This window comes from Bubalus kerabau, chromosome 4 (genome assembly GCF_029407905.1).
Source record: "Bubalus kerabau isolate K-KA32 ecotype Philippines breed swamp buffalo chromosome 4, PCC_UOA_SB_1v2, whole genome shotgun sequence".
NCBI classification, from domain to species: Eukaryota; Metazoa; Chordata; class Mammalia; order Artiodactyla; family Bovidae; genus Bubalus; species Bubalus kerabau.
The window spans coordinates 39980255-40007901 of NC_073627.1; the positions used below are offsets into that span (position 1 = coordinate 39980255).

The 27647-nt window shown below is 53.4% G+C and overlaps 3 protein-coding genes across 5 annotated transcripts; 1 reads left to right on the forward strand and 2 right to left on the reverse strand.

The window, feature by feature from the left end:
- Positions 1-1706: 1706 nt before the first annotated feature.
- Positions 1707-2657, reverse strand: EMC6 (ER membrane protein complex subunit 6). Its single transcript, XM_055576887.1, has 2 exons — positions 2463-2657; positions 1707-2275 (listed from the first exon to the last, which is right to left on the reverse strand). Exon 2 carries the CDS (start codon positions 2227-2229, stop codon positions 1897-1899), a length of 333 nt encoding a protein of 110 aa, XP_055432862.1. The 5' UTR covers positions 2230-2275; positions 2463-2657; the 3' UTR covers positions 1707-1896.
- Positions 2658-2724: 67 nt separating this feature from the next.
- TAX1BP3 (Tax1 binding protein 3) lies at positions 2725-7940 on the forward strand. 2 transcript variants are annotated; one of them, XM_055576885.1, is made up of 4 exons: positions 2726-2879; positions 6078-6197; positions 6602-6679; positions 6978-7940. In XM_055576885.1, exons 1-4 carry the CDS (start codon positions 2841-2843, stop codon positions 7113-7115), a joined length of 375 nt encoding a protein of 124 aa, XP_055432860.1. In that variant the 5' UTR covers positions 2726-2840; the 3' UTR covers positions 7116-7940. The 2 variants fall into 2 exon arrangements, with proteins under 2 accessions (XP_055432861.1, XP_055432860.1); XM_055576886.1 differs by lacking the exon at positions 6602-6679 and having other exon boundaries at positions 2725-2879.
- CTNS (cystinosin, lysosomal cystine transporter) lies at positions 5548-27545 on the reverse strand. 2 transcript variants are annotated; one of them, XM_055576884.1, is made up of 13 exons: positions 27135-27545; positions 25817-25840; positions 24208-24287; positions 20454-20532; positions 17606-17690; positions 15371-15474; positions 15122-15253; positions 14100-14199; positions 13891-14010; positions 12696-12866; positions 10809-10926; positions 10078-10192; positions 5548-9742 (listed from the first exon to the last, which is right to left on the reverse strand). In XM_055576884.1, exons 3-13 carry the CDS (start codon positions 24266-24268, stop codon positions 9694-9696), a joined length of 1134 nt encoding a protein of 377 aa, XP_055432859.1. In that variant the 5' UTR covers positions 24269-24287; positions 25817-25840; positions 27135-27545; the 3' UTR covers positions 5548-9693. The 2 variants fall into 2 exon arrangements, with proteins under 2 accessions (XP_055432859.1, XP_055432858.1); XM_055576883.1 differs by lacking the exon at positions 25817-25840 and having other exon boundaries at positions 27135-27544.
- Positions 27546-27647: the final 102 nt, after the last annotated feature.

Below are 27647 nucleotides of genomic sequence, written 5' to 3' on the forward strand. Positions count from 1 at the left end.
TAAATGGGATTCAGGAGGCCTGGGCCTCCGCTGTTGGTCACAGGCCACCTATTATCTGTAAAAGGGAACTTGGCTTCAAGCTTTCAGATCCCCTTCTGATCAAAAACTGATCCTTTTTCTAAAAGTTCCAATCTGATCACATCACTTCTAACTAAAACTTTCAAAGGCTCCCCCTCTATATGTTAGTATAAAGGTCAAACTGTAATTGAGCCAAGAGCCTATGTGGCATTCCCAGGACAGACTCTTCTCTACCTGCCTCCTGTCTGTCAAAACTTCTGCCTCTGAGCCTTCCCTGAGTTCCAAAGAATTAATCAGAGAAGTGAGAAAATGCAGAAAGAAATGAAAACAGTCAAGGAAGACAAAATAACAATAGTTAGGCCAATAATAACTAAGTCCAGGACCTTTAGACCCTTCCCAGGGGTTATAGATAATATTTTGAGCCATGTTTTTTGAGCTATTTAGCAGATACTGAAACCCTCACCAGGGGGAAGTTAACTGTATCTTGCCCACAAGCACATAGACCCCAGATGGGTTAGAACCATTTGGTTGATGGTGTTGACTCCCAGTCAGTTCAAGAGCAACCAATCAGAAGAATGTCCTCAAGTTAATAACACACCCTGAAACCCTCTCCTTCACCCTATCTCAAAAAAGCCTCTCCCTGAAAGCTGGTGGGCAGTTTTAGGCCTTTTGAGCACTGGCTGCCTGGTCTCCTTGCTTCTTGCCTGTGATAAACACTGCTACAGTGTCAGCAGATTAGCTGGATTGTGCACGGGTGGGTGGGCGGATCCAAGTCTGGTTTGAAAGCAGAACTCCCCACTGTGGCCTACCTCACAGCCTCTTAACTGCAGATCCAGGCCAAAGACTTTCCTTCCCAATTGCCCTCACACATGCACTTTCTTGCACGTAACCCCCTTCTCCACAATTTTGAGTCTCAATTGTAATGTTATTTCTTCAAGGAAGCTACCCAACGCCCCCCCCCCTTCCCCCCCCCCCAATAATCTGGACTAGGTTTGGGGCTCCTCTGTACTCTCTTCATAGTTCTTAGCATAATCTATTTGTGACATCAGGTAGCAGTCCTGGTTGAGTACAGTGGTAAGAGTATCCCCATCTACTGGGGACCAGTGACGATTCCCCCACAGGGAGGCAACATGCACAGTGATAAAGAATCTGACTGCCAATGCAGGAGTCTCAAGAGACCTGGGTTCGATACCTGCATCAGGAAGATCCCCTGGAGAAGGAAACGGCAACCTGCTTCACTATTCTTGCCTGGAAAATTCCATGAATAGAGCCTGGTGGACTACAGCCCATGGGGTTGCAAAGAGTGATACCTGACTGAGGAACTCAGCACCTAGTAACTGAGTTAAAAGTGTAAAATAACAAGTGTAAAAAAGTAACAAGTGTAAACGGTACAAGGTACGATGCCCGGCATATTTGTTGTTGCGAAGTCGATTCTTCTGCGACCCCATGGGCTGTAGCTCGACCGGCTCCCCTGTCCCCGTAGGGAACACTTTAACTGTTACTAGTTCTCAGGATGCTAACGGTAAGTTCTCTCCTTGTTTACGTCCTCGTGTCCTCTCTCTGGGTGGACAAGGAATCAAGACAGAAAGCTAAGGCCCCAGTCCCAGTTCTCCCACAGTCAGTACCAGGGATTCTACACCCCCTGACAGCCAGGGGTTATGCGATGAGGGAGGGAAAAAAACTCCACAAAGGGTCTCACGCTTCATTTAATCTGAAGAACTGTACAGGCTCTTCGTCTTCAGATATAAATTATTTATACCTTCACAGAACAAGCAGCGATTCCAACAATTTAAAAACTAGGTAAATCTACCCGGTGTTAATTTCTGGCAACAGTCCTCCCGATCTGTTTTTTTAAAAAAAGTCATCCCTGCCCCCGTTTCAGTAGACGTGCACCATGCCGTAGAGGAATGTCCAGAACAGGACGTAGGTGAAGAGGCCTCCGATGAGACCCCCTGTAAAGAGAGGTCTTCGCGACTTAAAATATTTGTTCCACCTCCTTCCCGCCTTGAGAATTAAAAGCAGGGAGAGCAAGATGGAGGCGAGCAGGTAGAAGATGAAGCCGTAGAGGCCAGTGAGGCCGAGGATGCCGGCCGTGGCCCCCGACAAAGCCGACACCGAGGTCCGGCAGTAATCCAGGACGGCGGCGTTGCCCCGCACGGCGGCCTCGCTGATGAATGGCGGCCCTTCCCGCTTGGCCACCACAGCGGCCATCGCACCCTCCCGGGCTCAGTCTGATTTCTCGTGGAGCAACGCGGGGCTGTGGAGAGAACCAAGTTACAAGTGGCGCCCGGAGCAGGGCGAGTTTGGGTTCACGCCGCCCCTCCCCCTGGGGCCGCCGAGGCCCCGCACCCCTCGGTCTCGGACCTTCGAAAGACGCTGAGAAGGCTGAGAGCTCGGGGTGCCGGCGGTACATCTGCATTTCCCGCCCAGACTCGCTCAGTTACCTGGAACCCAGCCGCGGACACTGTCACTCGACGTTCCCTCAGAAAGCCTCGAGTACGGATCCCCGCAACGCCATCTTCCGCTGGAGGATGCTGGGACGGCCCAGGCTGCGCAGGCGCCTGGCCCCGGTGCCAGCCTTGCGACGCATGCGCAGTGGTAGCCCCGAATACGCTCCACCCTCTCCCTGATTTTCTGCGCACACGCCGTGACTTCCGAAAGCCGAACAGCGCTCCGGTCGGTGATTGGCCGGAGACTTCTTAACTATTCATAAGGGGGCGGGCCTGGTTGGGCCGCCTTTGTTAACCAAGAGAGGGCGCGGCCGCGGGGATTTTCGCTGAGGGCTTCTCTAAACTACGCTTGGTTACCAGTTTGGGGTCGAGATGTCCTACGTCCCGGGCCAGCCGGTCACCGCCGTGGTGGTGAGTGCGCTCGCGCGGGCTCCTCCTCGTCTTGGCTTGCCCCCACTTTGCAGATAGGTAAACTGACACCCCACACAGGTTGACACAGCGTCGAGCGGGGCTCTTGCAAACTTGGAGCCAGAGCTCCGAATCCCGCTCTGCCTCAGCCGGGCCGCGGTCTTCCCCAGCCATGCAACGGAAGTGCCTGGGACCCAGAAACCTCCTGAAGAGCCAGGATCCAGGCCAGACCCCGCGTATTACCGCCGCCGCTTTGGACTTCTCTCAGCCAGCCGGGAGCAGCGAAGATTGAGGAGAAAGGCTCCGGCTGTGGGAGTCTGGGAAAGCGCCCCTTTCCTGGAACTGTGTCCCCAGCTGGGCAGCCGCGAGGGGCGGGCGCCGGCCCCGACGTCTATGAGTCGCAGCCTCTGGAATGAGGAAGTGCTTCCTCCGCTCTAGCCGGCGCCGCCGCCCAGAGGGAGGCTTGGGGGGTGGAGGTGGCCGGGGCCAGAGTAGCAGCCAGACCCTCACCCCTCCTGTGCAACCTTTCCTTCTCGGACCCACCGCCGCCCGGGCCAGGGTGAAGGTTCATGCAACGGGCTCGATCCTGATCGAACTTTCCCTGGATTCCCAGCCCTTGGGGCAAAGTCCAGGCCCCCTAGCTGGCACCTGGGGCCTGGGTCCGCTCAGGCCCTACTCTCCTCCCTTGGGTCGTCTCGGGTGCCAAGTACTATTAGAATAGGTAAAGGCAGGCGGGGACATTAGAGCCAGATGTTAATGCCACAGCTGGATGGGACCTGCAGGCCCCATTCTGTGGCTGAGGTGGGGAAACTGAGACCTAGAGATAAGTCTGCTGCTGCTGCTAAGTCGCTTCAGTCGTGTCCGATTCTGTGTGACCCCATAGACGGCAGCCCACCAGGCTACCCCGTCCCTGGGAGAGAAGTCTGGTCATGCCTAATTGTGCAAAGAAGCCCTCAGAAAGGAACCAGGTCGCTGAGAAGAAATGCCTTCTGGGCAGCAAACGGGTTGGGTGGAAGTCCCAACCCTGGGGCCTGGGACTGGCTACAGTAGTTCAGATGGCAGTGCTGGGGACTCCTGCATGCAGTCAGGTGGTGTGACCAGGGAGCCACTGATAAAAGCTGACATTTGAGGGTGAGCTTAGAGCACCAGCTCCAGGACCTGTTGACAGCAGTCCTCAGCTTCACCCTGGCTGCACCACCCTGCTTTTCCCAGCTCTCTAGTTACCCTAAAGAGAAGGGGTCAAGTTTGCTCCTTAGCTGGAAAAAAAAAAAAAAAGGGTGTAGGTGGGAAAGCAGAGAGGGGCAGTAACCTGCCTGACCTTGCCCAGCAAATCAGTGACAGGACCTTCTCTCCCAGTCTTAGAGCCTGTACTTTTTTCTGACCTTGGAGAGGGTCAAAGGTGTGCAGAGGTGTATGTCAGAGGAGGTGGAGGCGGGCCCAGAGGAGCGCACACGTTAGGGCACGAGGACGTAGGTCCAGTGGGCCACAGGCGTCACGCTTCCTACAACCCCTTTCTCACATGTCATGGCTGGTCCCTGGGCCTTCCTCAGAGCTTTAGGACCTTGGCCTTCCAATTCTTCTCATACTAGGAACATGTCTGAACACGGTGGGTGGGGTCTGGCCTCTCCCTCTTGTGTCTTGGATCCAGGATGGGGTGGAAGCAGCTCCTCCCTACCCCATGCCCTCTCCCATGTAGTGAACATTTTGGCTTCTCCTCTGAACTCTGGCTTCGTAGGCTGGTCTGCTTTCTGGACCCCTGCCTGGAGCGCTCCTGGCTCTCCAGCTCAGCAAGCGTCTTCCCCTCTGGGGTCCCCATCTGGGAGGTGGTTGTGTTCAGCCAGGCCAGGTGGCCAACCCGATGCTCCCTTGATGCTTTTCTGCTACAAGTAGTCTGGAGTCTGTTTTTTCATTTTATTTTAAATTTGGCTGTGCCTGGTCTTAGTTGCAACATGTGGGGTCTTAGTTGTGACCTGTAGGATCTAGTTTCCTGACCAGGTATCAAACCTGGACCCCCTGCATTGTGAGTGAGGAGTTTTAAGCACTGGGCTGCCAGTGAAGTCCCTGGAATCTGTGGATCTCAGTTTCTTAGTGGCTCATGTCCCCTGGCCTCCATATTCCACCTTGGTGAGACATCTGTTCCCCTTCTGCCTGAGTGGTCGTTCTAGCATCAAATTTGACCACGATCTACCATTACCCAGCCCTCCCTAACTCCTAAGAGCTCCAGGGCCCAGAATCAAGATCAAGTGGCCAAACTCCTAGTCAGTCCAAGGCCTGGTGCAAACGGTACCTCCTTCCTGAAGCCCCTCTGGTCGAGATCCAGTCACCTTTTGCTTTGGTTTTTTTCTTCTTCCTGTTAAGACTCTCAACTTTGGAGGTGGGGCTGTCTGGTCTGGCTCCCAGCATCTGGTGACCGGAGGTGCCTGCTGAGGACTTGGAAAGAAGCTTGGCGCAGATGGGAACCCCCAACCTCAGAGTATGGTGGGAGAGCTCTAGATCCCTTCTGCGCTTCCTACACTGCACAAGTCAGGGCCTGAGGCTTAGGGAGATGCCCCCTCCCTCCTGTCCTCCCAGCCTTCTTGATCTGGGTTCAGCCTCATTTCACCTCCCAGTTCCGGTCCTGCACTATACACTCCGGTCTCGTGGACATGTATCCACAGCACCTTCAGGCCTCTGCTCCTGTTCCTTTGGCCAGGACAGCCCTTCCTCCTTTCTGTGCAAGTCCAGTCTCTGCTTTTCCTGAAGCATCTCCTGGCTTGCCCTGGACAGGGCTGGCTCAGCAATCTGAACTGGCTCCGCCAGGTGCCTGCATTTTTTTTCAGGGCCTGACCACTCCTACCCTGTGTGGTCCCTCCCTTGGGACACAGGAGCCCATCCAGAGCAGCCACAGCAGCCTGGCTTTTGGGTCAGGAGGGGCTTAACATATGTGAGGAAGGCTGGTGCCTGAGGCAGAGGAAGCTAGGAGACGTTGGGACGGAGGGTTGTGGGGGTGGACTGGTATGGCTGAGTTCTGTCTCAACCCCCCAGCCTCCCAGCCTCGTGACCAGCTAGATTCCTGGTGACCAGCTAGATTCCTGCAGGAGGCCCTGGGCCCTTCCCCCAGGACATGGCTACCCAGCTGCCTGAGGCTGCTGCAGGGGTCACAGACCCCATTTGCTCTCCACACCTGCTCGTCCCCAACTCGTTTTTTTTCATCTTTGCCAGCAAAGAGTTGAAATTCACAAGCTGCGTCAAGGTGAGAACTTAATTCTGGGCTTCAGCATTGGAGGCGGAATTGACCAGGATCCCTCCCAGAACCCTTTCTCAGAAGATAAGACAGACAAGGTGAGCTGGACTAGGATCTGGGGACCTCTCTGTGGGGCACAGAGGCCTGAGATAGTGGCTCTTTGTTTCCTGGGCCTTTGTGGAAGGAGCAGACCTCCTCTCTCTCAAATAGTCCTCTCTTAAGAAGGTCCAAGAAAAAAAAGAAGGTCCAAGAGATGATCTGTTGGGAGTAACTAGGGGTGGGGTGGGGGAGAGTAGGCCTCCCAGCCCTCCCAGCATAGGAAGGCCCAGGTGGCCAGCAGGGGTTGGAGCATCTGTGGGGCTGCCCTACTTCCCCCTTGGCTGTCTTAGCATGGCCAGGGTGTGGAATAGATGGCTAGGAGTATGCTCTGCTGGGCTTTGCTCTATGGCTAGGCGGCCAGTCCAGTGACCCCCAGGGACTGACGTGGGCTGCCTCTTCCCAGGGCATTTACGTCACACGGGTATCTGAAGGAGGCCCTGCGGAAATTGCTGGGCTGCAGATCGGGGACAAGATCATGCAGGTAACCAGTGTCCCGAAAGAGGAAAACAAGGCTTGTGCTGGAGGGTGTAAAGCCCTTGGGGGTGGTAGGGCTGCCCCTGCCTACCTCCCTGGGCACCTGGGAGACACACTGAAGTAGTTTAGGAGCCTGTGCTGGATCCCTCTTGTGTGTGTGTGTGTGTGTGTGTGTGTGTGTGTGTGAGCACGTGCCCAGCCCGGGGACATCAGCTTGGGTGACCCAGGCCCCCCAAAGCCCGTCCTATTTTCACATCCCAGAAGGCAGCGAACCTGAAGTGGGCTGTGTTCTCTCCATGGGCCAGGTGAACGGCTGGGACATGACCATGGTCACACATGACCAGGCCCGGAAGCGGCTCACCAAGCGCTCGGAGGAGGTGGTGCGTCTGCTGGTGACGCGGCAGTCGCTGCAGAAGGCCGTGCAGCAGTCCATGCTGTCCTAGCAGCTGCCAGGGGCCCCGGCTGTGCCTGCCCGCCCTTTGTACAGTGACACCACTTCCACGCTCTGTCTGCCTCTCGTCCTGGCTTCTGCTCATTGCTGGGTCCCCACTCAGAAGGGCAAGAACGGATCCCTGGCCTGGCCTGATCCCCTCTCCCCGCACTGACCCAAGGCTCTGGGACCATCTCTCCCCCTTGGATGCTGAGGACTGGCAACAGGGCCTGGAGCCGAGTCACAGTCAGCCTGCAGTGACCAGTCTCAGCCCCCAGACCCTGCTGCTTGGCCACAGTAGTGCCCAGGTGATCAGGGGCCCCACTTCCTGATAGCACCACGCAGCTGAGAAGCACAGGGCTTGGCCCTACCCCCGTTTCTCAGCTCCACAGTGCCTGTGCCCCATGCTTTTCCCTGCATTCCCCAGAGGGGACTCAATTCACTGCCAGAGACACTACAAAGGTCTGCCTGGATGGAAGCCAGGCAGGCTCGTAAGTCACCCCATTTCACCCCCACCCCCCAAGGGGCGCTGGCCTCCCCCAGGGTTCACCTGCTTACAGGATTTAGACGAGGGTAACATCAGGGCAGTTTTCAGGACTGCCCATTTTTCTCTATGCCTGTGGGTTTAACTTTTATATTTTTTTAATCACAGCTTTGATACAAAGTGTTTTTTATCTCACTCTTTGGAGGTGCCAGTTCAACTTTGGAATTTAAGCTTACTAATTCACACGTGGGAGCTACTCTTAGTGAGGGCACTGGCCTGACTTTGGTTACTGTGGAAATGGGGCAGTGGGAAGCTGCCCTACATCCTGTGCCCAATAAACAGTGCTGGAATTCATTCATCAGGGGTCTTTGCTGAGACACGGGGGAGGGATACTTGGGGGTGAATTGTCAGAGGGCTTTGGCCATGGATGAAGCCCATCTATTCCCAAACCCACTGATGCTGTACTGGGCCAGGGCTGCTCTGTGGGAATGTCTGAGAGTCCCTTCACTGGAACTGGGCCAGGGAGACCCCCACTACCTTGGTGTAACCTAGCCTCAGCTCCCATCGGGAAGGAGCCTCATGGACACCAAGGGCAGACACGCACCCCCTAAGACATAAGAGAACTCGGTTTATCCATGCCAGGGACGCAGGCTGTGGTTTGATGGTATGGGAGTGAGCTGGGGGGCGCTGTGCCCTCTGCGTGGCCCAGGACTGGTTGCAATACTGACTCTGGGAATTGCCGCCACTCATGGACCCACTAGCCTAGGCAAGTCAGATTTTTGCAATCTCCCATCTTTAAAGTGTGTTACCCAACCACACACTGGGTGGCCCAAATCAGGCATGTGGGCTTGGTCAGGCTGCACTTTCTGCTTTAGAGAAACAAGTCCCTAAATTCTTTGATACTTAGTACAGCTGGCTAGAGGAAGAATCTGGAAGATTTACCACCCCCTCCCCTGCCCCTTCTCCCACATACCCTTAAAGAACGCATCCAGCCCTTGCTTATGGCCACACAGCCGGACTGCCACACCTTTGGTCATGCAGACGGTCCCTGTGGGACCAGCTTGGCCCTGAGCATCCAGCAGTGCCGCCCAGCAGGGCTCCCCTGGTGATACACTGGGTTGGCACACAGCCATTTCGGAATTGGTGAACTTCAAAATCCCACGCACTTCCTTACGGTGGAATGACTGAGGCTGTCTCCCTAAGCCCTAAGGACTTGGTTCGGAAGCCAACACACCTGCCTCCTGCATCTGGCAAATGCTGTTTGCAGAGAGGAAATGAATCAGGTTTAATTGAGGACAGAAGCCCCTCGTCCATCTCATGGATCGACAAGCTTGAGGTATGGACAAGGCACACCTACCTCCCCTCCTGCCAGAGGCAGGATGACTGCTTGGGGTGGGAAGGAAGGGGGTCTGGGATCAGGCTGGGCCCACAAGGAGTGTGTGAGGTGGTCTCAAGTCCTTTGAGGCTCTGGAACAGCCGCAAGTTGGTGAGTCTCAGGTTGGAGTCTGGGCAAGTGAGGGAAAGGGGCTGCTCTCACCACTTGACAGGTCTAACATGCCTCTGAGGCAGAGACTGGTGTGTGTGTATGTGTGTGTCCTGTCCTCCAAACTCGGGGCAAGGAGCGTGTGTGGGGCCTGAACATGGGAAAGTGGAGGTAGGCAGAGGAGAGTAAGCCACTCACTTCCGAAGCAGCCCTCTGAAAAATCCCAAATGGCTCGTTAGTGTGACGAAGATCCAGAGAGAGCTGGATGTGAGCTCGGTTCCGAACCAATCTGTTGGGCACCTCAAGGTTTGGAAATACTGGTCCTTTACGAGAGCCTGGCTGGGGCCACCTGGATGTAGGGTGAGTGTCTGCTCTTTGAGCGCTCAGAGGACGCAGCCTTCAGAGGCGGCACCCCAAGGCCTAACCCCAAAGTCCTAGCCCCTCTGCCACCAACACCAGCGCCTCCGGGTCTATCAGGCACAGCACCTGGCTGCTTGGTCTCTGAACACAGCAGTGGCAAGGCTCCCTTGACTCTCCCAGCTGCCCGGTCAGTCCTTCAAGCCGCTCCCAGAAACACTGGTTGCTTGGGCGGCAGGGCAAGGCCTTCAGCTCCGAGCTCAGTGCTCAGTCCTGCCTGGGACGGTTGCCAGAAGCCCTGTGTGCTGCCTGAAGCCTTAAAGAAAACAGAGATGCAGCATCAAGATGCAGGAGGGCCAGGCGCCTGACCGGAAAGGCCCGGGGCAACAGACCGCCAGCTATTAATCTCTGCACACAGTCAGGGTGCCTATCCCAGAGGGAGGGTCCTCCCTGGCCTGGCAGAGTCCAGGATGAAGGCAGGCTGGTTCAAGTTTAAGGCATCTGGCCCCAAGGAACAGAGTGCTTCTCCGCACCGAGGCAGCCCAGCTCTCCAGACCGCTTCTCCAGCCTTCCTGATGGAAACTTCCCCACCAGGGCCTGGGCCTGGGCTCTTTCCACTGGTTCCCGGGGAGCTAGTTCATCTGGTCATACCCTGGTTTCTTTCTGTACAAGCAAAAGTGCTGGATGAAGAAGACAACATCGAAGATGATGGAAAAGATGCCGAGGCCAAACTTGGTTGGGTCTCCGAAGATCAGTGTCCACTGGTCTGTAAACAGCCAGAGGGGATGGGATGGGTTGTGGTTTTAGGTTGGCTGCTTCTCAAACAGCTGGAGCATGTGGGGCTTCAGGGAGTCAGTGGAGGGGGGTTCCCTCCTCTGCCCAGGAAACCACAAATCCTCTAGCTGCCAAATCCCCTAGGCAAGGGACTTCCCTGGTGGTCAGTCCAGTGATTAAGAATCCATCTTCCAGTGCAGGGAATGCGGGTTCAGTCCCTGGTTAGGGAACTAAGATCACACACCATGCTATGCGCTCAGTTGTGTCTGTCTTGCGACACCATGGACTGTAGCCTGCCAGGCTTCTCTGTCCATGGGATTTCCCAGGCAAACATACTGGAGTGGGTTGCCATTTCCTCCTCCAGGGGATCATCCCCACCCAGGGATCAAACCCAGGTCTCCCACAGCGCGGGCTGATACTTTACCATTGCACCACCTGGGAAGGACGCAGCCAAGTGAATTTAGAAATGCCCCCTAGGTGAGACTTACCCAGGGCCTGGGACTGGCTAGGATTCCCGAGTGGGGGAGGGGTGGTTCCCAGGAAGCCCTGCCCCCACCGCCCTGCGCCTCCAGCCGTCCAGGTGGGCAGCAGCCTGCTGGCTGACTCACCATTGTTGTAGGACTGCAGGAACATCTGGAGGAGGCTGAAGCTGCCCCCAGTGAAGTCCAGAAGCACGTTGCCAATGCTCCAGCCCTCGGTGCTTTTGTAGTGAAAGTTCATGTAGGCCTGGGCCAGACAGACAGACGGAGGGCGGTGAGGGGGCTGACCGGCGGCCTCCTGCACCTTGTGACTATGTCCAAACAAGAGCGGCTATCATACCTCCCACTCCTCTGTTTGGACCTCAGCCCCCAAAACACAATGACCTTTGGACTCGGAGCTGCAGGCACACTCTGGGCGGGTCCTGGGGTCTGTGAGCCAAGCGAACAGAGCTCTCCTCCCTGTCCCTCCCCACCTCCACCACCGGCTCCAGACTCCCAACTCCAGCCAGGGCAATGGGAGGAGGGAGAGGGGGGTGTGTGGATGCTGTCTCTCCATCTTCTTCATCCTTCCATATATCCTGGCTTTCAGGCAACTCGGATTTGTTTCTTCTCACCTTCAAATGGAGATTCTCCCCAAACTCAGCCTGGACTTCATGCTGGGCTTATGAACCAGCCTGGGAGGTCCAATGACTTACTTTGGAATCCCAGCTTCACCACGGGAGCTGTGTTACCTTGGGAGAGTGACTTGAGTTCTAGCCTCAGTTTTCCCACCTATGGAGTGGACTTAACTCCTTCCCCAGCCCTGCTGAGGCTCTAGGGCCTCCACCTTGGGCTTCCCAGGTCCAGTCCACTTGGACATCACTCCTCCTCCAGGTATCAGGGCCCCACACCCTTCCTCCAACACCAGTCCCCTCTGGGCATCTCTGCGACCGCTCTTCTCACCACCCGAGGGACAGCTTGGCCTCCGTAGTGGTCTTCTCCCAGTCAGCCGCTTGTCAGGTCCCCTTCTTGGCCCTCTCCCGCTATCTTTCATGCTTGCTGCCACCTCTCCAGTCCTGGGTGGTCCTAGACATCTCCAGCTGAGGCTCCTGCCTCCCAGGTTTCCCAGGCCCAAGCCTTCCCACACTCAGGACTGAGGCCCTACTTCCCCCAGGCCCTTCCCCTACTCTGAAGCCTCCTTCCCAAGCCCCCTGGACCCCGATCCTGCCTTCCTAGCTTCACACTGCTCCACCAGCAAGGCCTCCTTCGACAGCGCCTTTGTGCAGAATGCACTGGCCCGGAGTGGCCCCTCCTTGCCGGTCCATGGGACTGAGTCCTGCTGATCCTTAAGGGCATGGCTCTGTTTCCATGCCCTCCAGGGGACTGGCCCTGACTCTGGCCAAAACGTTCTCCTTCCTGAGTCCCTGGAACAAAAGGTTCCCTGTGTTGGGGAAGGGAGTTAAATGAGGTCCCATCATGAGTAGAGCCTGTGGTTGTCAGTTCTTTCATACCTGGACTGGTCCTAGGCCATTCTGGCTGTGGCGGAAGCTATGTGAGTCTCAGTCCCTGACTCTGAGTAGGACTGTCTTGAGCACTCAAGGGAGGGTTTGAGGGCCCACAAGGAGGACCCTGGGTGCTGGTGGGCTGCCTCCTCCCAGCTCATCTCCCCAGTATCCTGCCGTGGCTTGTCAGGGACATCAGTTGGTCATGGGCAGCGGTGGTAGGGTGGCGGGCAAGACTGAAGTCATTAGAAAGGTGGCAAAGGAGAGAGACGAGAGTGACCTACATGACCCCGACTCTCAGAGCTGAGCGTGAGTCAGAGAAGTGCCACCAACTTCCCCATGGGATTCCTGGGCCCAGGGAAGAGCAGGCAGAGGTCACGGCTGGCTTGATGTGATGTCCCACTCCTGCTGGGCTCACTGGCCTCCTAGTAGCTTTCCAACCCACATCTTGCCCCAGTCAGAAGCTGCCCCCAAGGGATCCATGTCCCTCTCATGCTAACAGCCATGGGAAAAGGCGGGCAGACCTTGGAGGTACCTGTGGAAAATACTTGACCAGCGTCACTGCCAGCTTGATGTAGGAGAAACAGAAGAGAAACTGCAGCCACGTGGTTGCCCCAACCGCAGCCATGATCAGGGCGATGAGTGTGAAGAGCCAGGAGAGCACCAGGAAGCTGATGGCCAGCCAGGACACACGCTGGTTGCCTCGCTGGGGATGAGAAGGGGAGGGGGAAGGGAGGGACATGGGTGGGGGTGGGGTGGGGTGCGGAGAGCCCAGTACCACCTACACCTTGTCACTATCAGAGCCTCTGGTTCCATCCTTCTTGGACTTAGCAGAGCCCTTTTGCTTCTTGTTCCCACGTTGCAGGACTGGGTCCCTCTCAGAACCCACCAGCAGGGAAGGATGCAAGGACCTGGCCCCCATCACGTAGGAGGCCTGGCACCTCACTGCAGCCCAGGCTCCTTTGGCCACCCGAGGGAGCCTGCTCAACTCTGGAATCTCTCCCCAACCTGTGTACCATTCCCCAAAGCAGGCCTCCCTCATATAACCTTCTCAGCAAAGGGTAAGAAAATCCAGAAGGTTCGTGAAGGCCGAGCAATCCTGGCTGACCTTGCAGGTGGGAAGAGAATTCCTGGGGGGAAGTGGTGCACCCACAGGGAAGTGAAAGAGAATAGCGGCATCAACGACGCCCTGAAACACGTGCTAACTAACATCGTCCTTCCCTGCTGAAACAGTGGATGGTGGTCCTCCAGCGACAGCTGTGCCCAGGCTCCCAGCTCGCTCTCCAGGCCCTTGTTCCTGCTCCCTCCACTGCCATCCTGGCCACACCCACTTGCTCACGGTTCCTGTAGCTGCTCCCTGGGCTTCACAGGTCTGTCTCCCTGCAGGGGTGGTCCACCCTGGCCCTCTTCCCCATCACCACAGAACATTATTCATCCCATGGACCACAATTCAGCGCCCTCCGTCCCCCTCCTCCCTGCTGAGTTGTGGGGCCCACAAACTGCCCGTGTTCTCCCTGTCCGCTCAGCTCTCAGCCTGCTGGGTCATCACTGCCTCCCTCTGTGTCCCTCACCGCAGACCTGGGGGCGCCCGAAGGTTTAGGCTCACAGGGCCCAGCATGGGGTCTGATCTATGATCCAGAAGCAGATGTGAGTGGACGGACACACTTCCCTTCTTGGGGGCTTCCGGGTCCTGTGTAAAGGGCAGGTGGGGGCCCGGGGTCGCGGCTCACCTCATACAGGAGGCACTGCCCTATGACAACCAGGGTGAGGGCGACCGCGTGCAGGCTGAAGAAGACGTCGTTGCTGTCCACGGGGTTCACGCCGTTGGGGTATTTGAGGAGAAACTGCTCCTGTGTGGGGGTGGGGAGAAGCTGGGGGGTGAGGGGCAGCCTGGCCGCCGGTCAGCTTGGGGGGGCTGCAGGGGCGGGCAGGGCTGTACCTTGATGGAAGGCACCCAGAAGAGGCCGATGTTGAATACGCTGTAGGCCACGAACCCCATCAGGTTGAGGACCACAAAGTCAAAGCTCAGACCCACGACACTGGGGGAGAGGGATGGGGAGACAAAGCAGGGTGTGGGGGAGCCTGGGGGCCTGGAGGACACAGAGTCCCCAAAGAGAGCACAGTCCTCAGTCCCTCTCCATGCCCACCCCATGCCATCTGACCCCCTCCTCCTCCTGGGGCTGTCTGGAGGCCTCCTGCAGAGACGAAGTGCCTCCCACCCTGGTCCCAGCTCAGCAGCCCCTCAGAGGCCCACGCGCCTTGTTGGCCTTGTGCCTGAAGCCTGGGTCTTTAAAATCAAGGTGGGCCAATTTTCTTCTTCAACTTGACACAAACTCCTCCAGGGCCGTGGGGACCAGGAGCACAACAGCTGTGGGTGGACCCCCCTCCCCTTCTCGCCCACCCAGCTCCTTCTCCATCTCAACTGAGAAGCCCCATTTGGTTGCTTTCAGAGAGAGGGGCTGAATTGGGCAAAAGACCAAATGCCTAGCACTGCAACTGTTACGTGGGCTCTTAGAACTTTCACATCAGCCCTCTTCTAAGAAAGGGCAGGGGCTTCTCTGATAGTACAGTGGATGAGGATCTGCCTGCCAATACAGGCGACATGGGTTCGATCCCTGGTCCAGGAAGATTCCACATGCCCAGGAGTGACTAAGCTCATGTGCCACAGCTGCTGAAGACCCAGCTCTAGAGCCTGTGCTCAGTAACATGAGAAGCCTGAGCACCACAACAGAGAGTAGCTCCTGTTCGCTGCAACTAGAGAGAAGCCCACGTGCAGCAACAAAGACCCAGTGCAGCCAAAATAAATAAAATAAAAAAAAAATAAAAGGCAGGGGTGGGGGTGGGTGGGTAGGAAGACAGAAGAGCAGAGGGATAAGTAGGAATCCAGGCTGTCTACAGCTTCGTTGGAATGCCCATCCTACTGGCCCCAAGTGAACCTGCTCGTAAAGCTCTGTGGGTTACCTTTTCCGCCTCCAGTTGGTGATCACCTGAGGGTAGAAGGAGACCGACCAGGCCACGAAGTAGATCCAGCCGATCACCTGGTTTATGATGCTGACGATGTTGCTGTGGATCACCAAGAAGCGTATCCTTGGGCTGGAGAGAACGTGGGGACCAGTGTGAGCTGGGGCTGGGGGTCTGGAAGAAACCCCACATGCCGGCACTGGCTCCCTCCTCATCATTTAGGGCCCCTGCCGGTGGAGGCCATCCTACCTGGTCTGGTTGGAGTGATTTCCATGCAGATAAGTGGTAACTTGTCCAACACTTTGAGACGTCACTCGAAAAGAGGAATTTGTTGTTCCAGGAGGCACCACGACCTGTTAGAAAACTGAATCAGGTCCAGAGCTCCATAGTTATTGGGACCTTTAGTGAACGTCCAGCTCCAAGCTATTCACTAGGGAATGGAGGGACAGGTCACACAAGCCCCTGCCTTCTAGGAACTTCCTAACAGGAGGGAGAAATGTTGGGCCAATCAGCCAACCGGAATTCCCCTACTCCAGTGTAGACGTTATGAGCAGAAGGGCCCTCCCTCCCCTGGCTTATCTCTTCCTCTCACTAGATATTTGATTTTGGACAAGTTATTTGAGCTCTGATCTCAGTTTGCTCATCTGTAAAAGGGGATGACACAAGAGTCTACCTTACAGGGTTGCTCTGAACGACATGATGTCCATAAAGCTTACGGCACTGACGCAGCAAGCAGTAAACTGCTTACCATCACTACTACCCTACGATGACTTTATTAACTCGACTTCCTCTACCATGGACAGCTTTTCCAGATCCACAGAGAGATGTCTGCCCCACGCCCAGCCTGGCTGCCAAGAGACAAACCAGAAGAGACGCAACACACCAGACACTGCAGGGAGAACACCTTTACTCTCATTTCTGTCCAGTGTTCCTCGAAAGCTCTGCTGTAACAAACTGGAGGCCTGCCTGTAATATCTGACCTCCCCATCACGCCTCCTGGTGCTCTCGAATTCTGAGTGAGGCAGGGAGCGGGATGAGACCTTCACTGGATCACACTGTCCCCCTCCTCCCATCTCTCTGTTCCCTGGATCATGCCCGGGCCCCACCTTCCACCCATGTCGTGGGCACCATGAAAATGGGGCTCACTGGGTTGCAGTGGCTTCTTCAGGGACCCTTGAACATGTATTTTGGCTCTTATCCCCTGAAATCAGGGGGCTTTGGCAGGACAACTGAAATGGTGCAAGTGGCTGCTGCAAAGCCTGCGATCCAATTCGTGGCCAGTGTCTTGTGAGCTTCATTTTCACGAAGCGTACTGCTCTTGGCTCTTATTTTCCTATCCTCATCAACTCTTACTTTTAGCAGGTTTTGCTGGCAACACTGTTTGTCTGTTTCTAAGTGGCCACCAAGTCCCTTTTGGAACTAGGCATCTGCCCTATATCTGATCATGTGTCAATACTGTTGGCTTGCTCAGGGGCTCAGAGCTGATTTGCAGCCCATTTCTACAACCACTCACAGCCTCCTGCTGAACCTCAGGGCTACCACTTCATTCTGTGTTTATCTTCATTCCTGTGTTTATCTCTCATCTGTGTTTTTTCCCTCCCTACTGATTTTTTAAAAAAAAAAATCAAGTTGACTGGTAATTGGCTTGAATCCTCCGTTAGGTGGAAGCAGTGTTTACTAAGATATAAATGTATAAAGGCTATAAATAGCTATTACTATTATGCCAGACAGCCTCTGGCACTGGTTTTTCCAGACACTCAACCAATGGAATCCCAGAAGGGATATTTGCAAACTTTAATGTGGACCCAAATCATCTGGGGACTCTTACGCATATGCAGATTTTTAATCAGTAGGTCTGTCATAGGGTATTTCTAAAAGGTTTTAAGGGGGAGAGATAGATTAGTAGTCTGGGATTAACATACACACAGTATTGTATTATATATAAAATATATAACCAACCAGGGCCTACTGTATAACACAGGGAACTATATTCAATATTTTGTAGTAACCTACAAGGGAAAAGGATCTGAAAAAGAATATATATGAGAATAAATATTTGTGTGTATATCTAACAATCACTTTGCTGTACATACACCGGAAACTAACACAACACTGTAAATCAACTATACTTCCATTAAAAATAAAATTTAAAAAAAGTTTTAGAGCAGAGACAATGCTGCTGATCCATGGATGCTCTTTGAGGAGCAAGGTCTTAAAAAAAACCATGTTAAGAATTTGTTCTACATTCTCAGAACCATTTCTGCCTCACATTTTTTACCATCATCTTCCTAATTCCATCTTGATAGCATAAAACATCCATCGTCAAAGAGACTATCAAAGCCCCAAATCAGAGGTTTCTAGACTAACAGGTCAGGGGCAGCCCCCGGTACACAAACAAGGTGGCCTACTTCCACAAGCTCTTAGTTAAAATGTGTTTTGTTATCTAGTCATTTTCTACCCATTCTGTTAAGATTCATTACTTACTTCATCAGGAAGCTGAAGGATAGTAATGTTTTTTGAACGAAATGTGATTTCAAAAGTGATCACCAAGGTTTCATTTAAAGGGCGCCTGTGGAGGACAAGAGTCTGGTTACTGCTGAGACGCTGTACTCCTTGAGATCTCAACCCGCCCTCTGGATTTTGTGGTGGGCCTGGCATATCTCAGGCAATTAGGGTGACGTAGTTTCACTTTCATGCATTGGAGAAGGAAATGGCAACCCATTCCAGTGTTCTTGCCTGGAGAATCCCAGGGACAGAGGAGCCTAGTGGGCTGCTGTCTATGGGGTCACACAGAGTCGGACACGACTGAAGCGACTTGACAGCAGCAGCAGCAGAGCTATGTGCTTAGCCCTGGGGGTTTGAGAGGTGGGGTCCCTTTGGCCAAGTGAGAACACAGCTGGTGGGAAATATTCTGTGAATGCCACACAAGGTGTTCCGAGGCCGACAGGACCATGGCATTTGCTCTCCTGGGAAAGACTTCCGAGAAGGGCCAGGCAGCGTCCCCAGAAAGTGATGAGACATGTCTGAGTGGGAGCAGCCTGTGGGGCTCAAGTCTGGCTTAGAGGCCTGGAGTTAATCTGGAAGGGGGTGGGAGGCTGCTCAAGGACTCTGTGCTAAGGGGGATGATGCGTTGTATTTACAAGGTGTCAGTGTGCAGAAGTGGCAGTATCTGGGGATGGGAAGCAGGTCTGTTAGGACGCCTTGGTCCCAAAGCTCTGGTTTAGATCAGACATACTAGGAGAGGTGAGGAAAAGGGAGAAGGGTAAAGAGGGGGGAAAAAACCACTAGGATTCCAGATCTTCATCTTGGGGCATCCTCATGGCTGGGAGGCACAAGCTGGGGAAAGCAGGGAAGGGTAAGGAGGAGGTGGGCTCTCTGGCACAATCTGGACTAGGTGGGCACCCTTGTGCAGGAACCATCAGAGGGCAGCTGGAGAGACTCTCAGATAAGGCTGACTGGGAGCACTACACAGTGGGATCCACCCAAGGGAGCTGGATGTCATCTCAGAAAGTGCTGCCAAGTGACTCAGCTCCTTCTCCCAACCTTCAGTCAGTCAGTCAATCAGTTCAGTCGCTCAGTCGTGTCCGACTCTTTGCGACCCCATGGACTGCAGCATACCAGGCTTCCCTGTCCATCACCAACTCCCGGAGCTTACTCAAACTCATTTTCATCGAGTAGATGATGCCATCCAACCATCTCATTCTCTGTCATCCCCTTCTCCTTTTGCCTTCAATCTTTCCCAGCATCAGTATCTTTTCTAATGAGTCAGTTCTTCGCATCAGGTGGCCAAAGTATTGGAGTTTCAGCTTCAGCATCAGTCCTTCCAAAGAACACCCAGGACTGATTTCCTTTAGGATGGACTGGTTGGATCTCCTTGCAGCCCAAGGGACTCTCAAGCATCTTCTCCAACACCACAGTTCAAAAGCATCAATTCTTTGGTGCTCAGCTTTCTTTATTGTCCAACTCTCACATCCATACATGACCACATAGCTTTGACTAGATGGACCTTTGTTAGCAAAGTAATGTCTCTGCTTTTTAATGTGCTGTCTAGGTTGGTCACAGCTTTTCTTCCAAGAAGCAAGCGTCTTTTAATTGGCTGCAGTCACCATCTGCAGTGATTTTGGAGCCCAGGAAAATAAAGTATGTCACTGTTTCTATTGTTTCCCCATCTATTTGCGATGAAGTGATGAGACTGAATGCCATGATCTTAGTTTTCTGAATGTTGAGCTTTAAGCCAACTTTTTCATTCTCCTTTTTCACTTTCATCAAGAGGCTCTTTAATTCTTCTTCACTTTCTGCCATAATGGTGGTATCATTTGCATATCTGAAGTTACTGATATTTCTCCCGCAATTTTGATCCCAGCTTGTGCTTCATCCAACCCGGCATTTCACATGATGTACTTTGCATATAAGTTAAATAAGCAGGGTGACAATATACAGCCTTGACATACTCCTTTCCCAATTTGGAGCCAGTCTGTTGTTCCATGTCCAGTTCTAACTGTTGCTTCCTGATCTCCAGATTTCTCAGGAGGCAGGTCAGGTGGTCTGGTATTTCCATCTCTTTAAGAATTTTTCAGAGTTTGTTGTGATCCACACAGTCAAAGGCTTTGGCATAGTCAATAAAGCAGAAGTAGATGTTTTTCTGTAACTCTCTTGCTTTTTCAGTGATCCAATGGATGTTGGCAATTTGATCTCTGGATCCTCTGCCTTTTCTAAATCCAGCTTGAACATCTGGAAGTTCACGGTTCACATACTGTTGAAGCCTGGCTTGAAGAATTTTGAGCATTGCTTTGCTAGCATGTGCAATGAGTGCAACTGTGCAGTAGTCTGAGCATTCTTGGCATTGCCTTTCTTTGAGATTGGAATGAAAACTGACCTTTTCCAGTCCTGTGGCCACTGCTGAGTTTTCCAGATTTGCTGGCATATTGAGTGCAGCACTTTCACATCATCTTTTAGGATGTGAAATAGCTCAACTAGAAGTCCATCACCTCCACTAGCAATCTTCAGGACTCTCTTCAAATATTTAGATTCTTTCAAAGGACTACTTTGAAGTCCAGCATCAACTACTGGTCACTCAAGGAGCTAAGAAAAAGGCTCATGTGTCTTCCCCTTCCCACCAGAAACAAAGTTTCATCAGTTTGGGGGGAGAGAGAGACCTTGGGACCTCAATCTGCAGCCCAGGGCCGCTGCCTGTCTTTCCCTGGCTTGTCTTAATGTGAAGAGGCAAGGGCATCACGCTTAAAATATGAATATAGTGAGCAGGGGTCAGCCCTGACCCAGCCTTGGGGCAAACGTGCTGGGCCGAGGACAGAGCTGGGCCTGGGAAACTTACGGGAGGGAGATGCTGACACTGGTGGAGCCTCCTTTTTCCAGCTTCACGATGGGAGGTACAGAGAAGGCAACTGTTGACTCTGGAACAACCCAAATCAATAACATGAGTCATTACGACTGAGAGCTCAGGCCCACGAGACACTGGGAGGAGGGGCCCTGACACTTGAACTTATGCTTCATAACCACCTCTATCCCCTAGGCGAAGACTCCCGAGGTTCTGAGAAGCTAAGTAAGTGTCTGGGCGGGAAATGCCCTCTTTATGCACTTTCTCCTCCTACAGCCAGAGACAGGGAGACACAGGCCTGACCAGGAGATGCTGAAGCTTATTCCTCCCCCACAGATGAGCTCTAATGGTTTGCAGGAGTCACCCAGAAATAGAAACCACGGAGCCTAAAAATTGGTCACAAAGGAATTCAGCCACGATCTGGGACTGGAACACGTGGGCTTAAAGCACCTCTTCAGATGGAAAGCACAAGGGTTTCCTCTGTTCGTGGAGCTAAAATGGCCCTGCAGAACCAGTCCTGCCCCTTCCTGTAGTCTCAGAGAGACACCTGTGGCCCAGTTAACTTGTTTCAAAGAACCGCCTTTGGTTCCCTGTAAAAGCCCAGCTTACCCCATTCACTGATCCCCTTCTGGAGGCTGACCCTGCTGGGGACTTGGGGGAGACTGATGAACAACACAGAGTTTCACTACCGGAGATTTCTTCTTGGCATTAAGATGTTAACTCAGGAGGAGGTAGGCAGATAGGCCTCTGGGGTGAAGGAGGAACCAGGTTTGGGAGGCCAAATACAGGGCAGTTGGCCACAGGAGTTACCTTCTCTTGGACTCTTCCTGTGTTCTCTGGGCAGCGCCGCCCCATCCCTGCCCCCACCCCAGGTGCGTCTACTTCACTTCCCTCACCTGAGAGACTTCAGGGTGACTCACAGCCTAAGGTGTGATCATGAATCTAGACTGGGCTGGGAAGGGGGCCCAAAGGAGAAAGTAGGTGCTCCATTTGATGAACATGGTTCCTTCTGGAGGCTGTGGCTGCAGGTGGGGCCCAGGTCTTCCCCTCCCCAGACCCCTCAAATGCAGAAGATGAAGAAATGAAATTTTAGATGCTCAGGTTGGAAAGGAACTTAAAAGTTCCCTAATTTGACCTCCACTGTCTGAGCTCCTTCTCAATACTCCTCCCTGGCAATTTCTCTTCCTCTGGCTGGACACCTGGGCCAGTGGCAGAGGAGGGGAGGGGGGAGATGGGGAAGAGGCAGGGAAAAGGAAGAGTAAACTCATCTCCCACAAGGCAACTGGCCAGCCTGAAACTCACACTCTGGGGCCTGGCTCTGGGACCTGGGGCCTCTCAGCTCCACCTGAGCCACCTTCTCCCTGCCAGCCCCATGTGTGGATGCAGGTACAGGCTCTGTCCTCACAGGACGTCTTTTAGCCCAAGATGGGAGGCAGTTAGGAAGCTGGCATCATACGGTATCCCAGAAAAGCACATTTTAGAGTCTGCCAAGGGGCAGGAGGCTCTGGATACCACATTGGAATAATCAAATGAGACTCCCTCAAGGCTCCTCCAAGAAGGGCCTTTGCTTTTTAAAAACGAATCCTCATTGGCATCTCTCCCACTCCACACCAGCCACTGCCATTCCCTAATTACTACACCAGTGAGAGGTGGGCAACGTGACGCCTACTGCAGACAGAAGAAAACAGAGAATCCCAAGAGGGGAAGTGTCGTGTTCACACAGCTCAGAAATAGTAGAGGCAGGACGCAAACCCAGGCGGCTTGGGGACCAGGGCTCAGGTCCTTGCCACTAGGTGGCAGCACTTCCAGGGTCCACCCACAGCCGGCAGGGGCAAAACACACTGAAGGTAAGCTCACCATAGGCCCTCCCTATTGTTCAGTCCCTCAGTCCTGTCTCTTTGCGACCCCATGGACTGCAGCACGCCAGGCTTCCCGGTCCTGCACCATCTCCTGGAGTTTGCTCAAAATCATGTCCACTGAGTCAATGATGCCATCCAACCATCTTATCCTCTGTTGCCCTCTTCTTTGCCCCCGGCCCTCAATCTTCCCCAGCATCAGTCTTTTCCATTGAGTCAGCTTCCTGACCACTCCCCAAAGCAAAGACAAGACAGGCAGAGGTAGAATGAAGTCAGAAACCCAATTCTAGCTCCTTGATTTTATGGCGGTTTCTGACTATTCCTTTATAACATTTAGGAAAAGACTCAGTGACACAATGCGGCAGGGGTCCCAGTCTCGTTACTTGGTGGCTGTGTGACTTTGGGAGAGACTTCTACCCTCTCTGGGCCTGTTAGCCCTCTGTATAATCGCATAGTAGCAGCTGAATTTGTTCTTTCCGAGGGCAATGAATTAGCATGACTAATGGAACTTTATTTAAAGCCAGCCAAGGTGCATGCGTGCACACTTTTGGGCCTTAGTCCCAGAGAATATGACCCAGCAGGTCTGGAGTTGGGGCTCTGGCATCCGTACTGAAGAACACCAGGCTCCATGGTGTTCTTTCTTTCTTGGAAGAAACCTCTTCTTTCTTGGAAATTGCTTCCCCACAAGCAATCCCCCACAAGTCACGCCTTCCCCACAAGGTGTGCCTGCAAAGTAACATGACTGATTGTTTAACAAACCTGGAAGAGCTGATCAGATGACCAGTGTTTGCTCAGAGACTCAAGAGCCCAAATGACTAGCAGTGGAACCACTGTGTGTAGCTCTTGGCAAGCTTCGGCAAGGGTTTGCATAGTTTGTGCAAGGTTAATTTGGAAACTTTGGTTGGGGGTTTTAAGATGTAGTTGATTTTTTTTTTTTTGGCCACACTGTGAAGCTCATGGGATCTTAGTTCTCCAACTGGGGACTGAACCCAGGTACCTGGCTGTGAAAGCATGGAGTCCTAACCACCAGGGAACTTCCAAGATGTACTTTTTAAAAAATTATTTTCATTTTATTTTTTGGCCTCATTGAGTGGCATGCAGGATCTTAGTTCCCCAAACAGGGATCGAACCCATGCCCCCTGTAATGGAGGTGTGGATTCTTACCACTGGGCTGCCAGGGAAGTCCCTGTATTTGATTTTTGACAACAGCCAGATGATCAAAATAATGGGCCTGGGGTCACTGGAGGCTTTACACAGCTTTCATGGAAAGAATTTCAGCAATGTTTGGGCAATGGAAAATTGATGGTATAATACAGGCCTTTAAGGGCCCTGCCCTGAAGGTCACGCCTCACAAGGATACACAAACCCTGATGTGTTTTTCGACAACCAGCCCAGATTCTGTAAGGCCCCTAGCCTGCTGAGCCCAGTTCCTCTGTCCTTCTCTAAGGGAAGGGCTCTGTCATCTTACCAGGGGATGCTGGGCAGGCTCCTCAGGTGTCTTTGCTTGGCAGAACCAGGTAACAAGGTGGCCACCTCAGCTGCTTCTGCAGCATCTCCCAGGACCCATAAGTCACTCTGTGAGGTCCATGGGGTGGAACACAAGCTCTTCTCTACAGACATTATCCCAGATTTTTGGAGCTCCACAGTTTGACATTAGTGATACAGAAAAGGGAAAAGCACCCCCGGGGCAGAAGGTCAATTATTTGTGAACCATCTGGCTCCCTGTAAAACTCCTGGACTCCAGACCTCGGTCTGTTCCACCACCTGGGTGGCCACCTAGCCAAGAGGCAGATGGACATGTGCTGTCTGGATGGTCCTAAACCTTTGGCTGCAAACAAGTAAGGCTACCTCCTCCATTTCCCTCTACACAGCAGATAACCCACTTCTAGACTTACCACATTTCTCTATGAGCTGCAGGGGGAAAAGGATAAAAATAACCAGCCACCTCCTTATCATGTTCCTTGATTTCGATGAACTAGAAAGAAACACAAAGAGGAAGAGAAGTTCAGGTTAAAGTCGGATCTGCCTAGCAACAAGTGGACAATAAGCCACCTGGAACCATGCATGGACAGTTCATAAAGGACTTTCACTTCACACCTGTGACCTCACAGGCTTTGCATCATCAGCTTGGAGAAGAGGACCCCAGTTTCTTTGATATGTGGGGAAATGGGCTCTGAGAGGCTCAGTGGGTTGTGCAAGGCCCTACCCTGAGGAAGTGAACAAATGCTGAATTTTTCCCTCTTCAACTGTTTTGTGCAACCTAGACAACAGAAAGAAAGATGCAGCCTTACTGGCTGGAGGTTCTTTTATTTTTCAGAAGATATTAAAACTGTAGTCAGATATTTGACTCCATGAACTTATAAACTTTAAGGAAAAATTTTTTCTTTAACTAGCTTTATTTATTTATTTTTGGCTGTGCAGGGTCTTTGCCGCTAGTTGCAGTGAGTGGGAGCTACTCTCTGGTTGCAGTGTGTGGGCTTCTCATTGTGGTGGCTTTTCTTGTTGTGGAGAACAGACTCTAGGGTGCGAGGGCTTTGGTAGTTGCAGCATGTGGGCTCAACAGTTACTTCTTGGGCTCTAGAGCACAGGCCCAACAGCTGTGGTGCACAGGCTTAGTTGCTCTGCAGCATGGGGGATCTTCCTGGATCAGGGATCAAACCCCTGTCTCCTGCACTGGCAGGCGAATTCTTTACCACTGAGCCACCAGGGAAGCCCCAAACCTTAAGGAAATTAACTTTATTTCCTGTCCTGGGAGAAGCGTCTATAGGTTAATGCCACCAACAGACTCTTGATTAGGAGTCATTTTTCATTTGACAGGTGTCATTTTTCTGGGACCAGCAGGGATCATTGACAAAGGGGACCTGGTGTGGAACAAACCCCAGATCAGTCCTGGAACAGTTTACTGGTTAAGTGAAGGAGATGGGTTGCTGTGTACCCATAACCCCCACGCATGAGAGGTGAACCAAAGGTCAGGAGGGGGCAGATCAGCATAAATATCCATAACTTGGTTTCTACATGCTGCTTTAGTGTACAGAAGCTTTCCCACCTTCCAGCATCCATCTCCCCACTCTCTAGCCTCCGCTGGGTGTCTTGTCCTTGGCCCTGTATTCCCATGCTCCTTTCTCCTCTGCTTTCTGTACGCTGACCTGCAGGAAATTGCCCTCTGGTCTATATGGAATGACCCCCCCCACCCCCGCCCAACCTCTTCTTGCCACTCTCTGCTCTCCACACCTGCTGATGTCCTCAAGCTCAGGGTTTAGTCTGTCCCCCAGGGCAGATTATGGGTTTTCTTTGAGGACTCAGACGTGTAGAATCAGGCCTAACTGGCTCCTCCTTCATTCCACAGGAGTGGAATGCAGACTGCAGACCTCAAATTCTTAGACAACAAAAGTTCCCTGGTCCCAAAGGCTGACACATGTGGGAGGAAAGACATCAGGAGAGATAGAGACCTTGAGAGATATGTGGTCGAATAAAATGTTCGAAAAAGATCAAGTTAATAATTACACAAAAACTAGTGTCTTCCAAATGCTACAAAGTAGAAATGGAGAATTTCATCATTATGGGCTCTGTGTGGCATGCTGCTCCCCCAGATGCCACCTGCTCCAAGAAGTCTCCCACTCCCAATCCCCTCTCCAGGGCTCCCTGGGGTGAGGGGTCTCCTGAGGCAGCTTCACTTGGTCAGGTATCTGGTTAATTCTGTCGCCTGTTCCACCATCTGGAACTCCCTAGATCGTCTTCTCTTGGAGAAGTAACACAGAGAGTGGCAAGGAACGTGTCTCCTGGAGAGTGACTGCACAGGTTTGAACCAGAGCTCCCCATTTATGAGTTGGGCTACTTTGGGGCGTTACTTGACCGCCTCAAGCTCCAATTTCCTAAAGTGAAAACAGGGACAGTGGAAACTAAATCACAGGATGTAGATGAAAAATGAAGCACGATTTGTGGCCCCTTCATGCATGCATGCATGCGCGTTCTCAGCTGTGTCTGACTCTTTGCCACCCCCATGGACTGTCTGTAGCCCGCCTGGCTCTTCTGTCCATGGGATTTCCCAGGCAAGAGTACTGGAGTGGGTTGCCACTTCCTCCTCCAGGGGATCTTTCCCACATTTTCTGAGTCTCCTGCATTGGCAGGTGGAATCTTTACCACCAGCCACCTGGGAAATCCATAGCCCTTTTATAAGCAGTATTACAATTTCAAGAGGGAGAGGTTGGTAAGAAAAAACGGTTGAGAAACGATGCTCTAAAGTATTGATAAATACAACCCTTGTCGAAGGCACTTAGCAAACTCTCACAAGGCCTGCGTTATTTCCCTCAACACTGTTGAAAGAGGCAGGGCCCAGGAGTCCTCGCTTCCTCCAGACTGAAAGCCCCGGAGAACGGAGTGGGGTTTCGTCCGTCCCACTCCCCTTGGAGCCCAGGCCGGCGCTCAGCACCTCAAAAAGAGTTCCTGAAGTGGTCTGTCCTCTCAGTGTCTCCCCTCTGGAAAGCCATCTGCAAACTCTGCCACCGGATTCAAGCGCCAACTAAGCAGAAGGCGGGGAAGGGGCGCTAACCTGCACTGGAACGGAGCCTCCCAAACCATCCTGGCAGCCCGGTGTGCCCTGCCTCCGCTCGCTACTACCAGAGCCCTTCAACCCGGGGGCTGTCCGGTGCTGAGAGGCGGGGACTGGTGGCCGGTGAAGGAACCCTGGCGCGGCTGAGGGAGGCTGGATGCGCGGCAGGCTGCCCAACTGACTTGCTGTGCCAGTCTCTGGACCTCATGGGGACCGCCTGGGAAATGAGGCGGGGAAGCCGCGGAAGGCTTTCGGGGCCGCGTCGGCTCTCACCTGAGGTCCTCTAGGCTCAGGGCATCGATCAGATGGAACGAGGCAGTCGTCTCGGACTGTACCCGCTTCCCGGGGGCGGCTTGACATACCGTGAGGGCTGGCCAGAAGTCACCTGACCCGAGCCACCTGATTCGCGGCCTACGGGCCTCGGCGCGATGCAACCTGGGAGCTGTAGTTTTCCCGGGCCTCAGTGAGACACCTCGGGGTTGGTGAAGAGCGGAGGGGCTCAGGCAACTTGGCAGGGATAGGGGGTCCGGTAAATGGGAGGGCTAAGTCACTGTTAGGGCCACAGGGGCTCTCGAGTCTTCCAGGGCCTGTCCGAGAACTCCGAGACACTTTGGAGAGCGAAGCTGAAGCCTCGGAAAACATTGCACACCCTGCCTTGCGGGGCGGGGCCTCTAGGTCCCGTCTTCCCCGCGGCTCCGCCTATAACTGGGGCCCATCGCTCGGAGTGCGCGGAACGCAGCCCTCCTCAACCAATGGGAAGGCGAGAATTCTGTATGTTGGGCGTGG

Coding starts and splice junctions, on each gene's coding strand:
- EMC6 (XM_055576887.1), bottom strand. CDS start 2,229: ATGGCCGCTGTGGTGGCCAAGCGGGAAGGGCCGCCATTCATCAGCGAG.
- CTNS (XM_055576884.1), bottom strand. CDS start 24,268: ATGATAAGGAGGTGGCTGGTTATTTTTATCCTTTTCCCCCTGCAGCTC. Junction 14,011..14,099: donor TCTGGGTGCCTTCCATCAAG/GTACAGCCCTGC, acceptor ACCCCCACACAG/GAGCAGTTTCTCCTCAAATA. Junction 9,743..10,077: donor TTGTACAGAAAGAAACCAGG/GTATGACCAGAT, acceptor GTTTTCTTTAAG/GCTTCAGGCAGCACACAGGG.
- TAX1BP3 (XM_055576885.1), top strand. CDS start 2,841: ATGTCCTACGTCCCGGGCCAGCCGGTCACCGCCGTGGTG. Junction 2,880..6,077: donor AGCCGGTCACCGCCGTGGTG/GTGAGTGCGCTC, acceptor CATCTTTGCCAG/CAAAGAGTTGAAATTCACAA. Junction 6,680..6,977: donor TCGGGGACAAGATCATGCAG/GTAACCAGTGTC, acceptor TCCATGGGCCAG/GTGAACGGCTGGGACATGAC.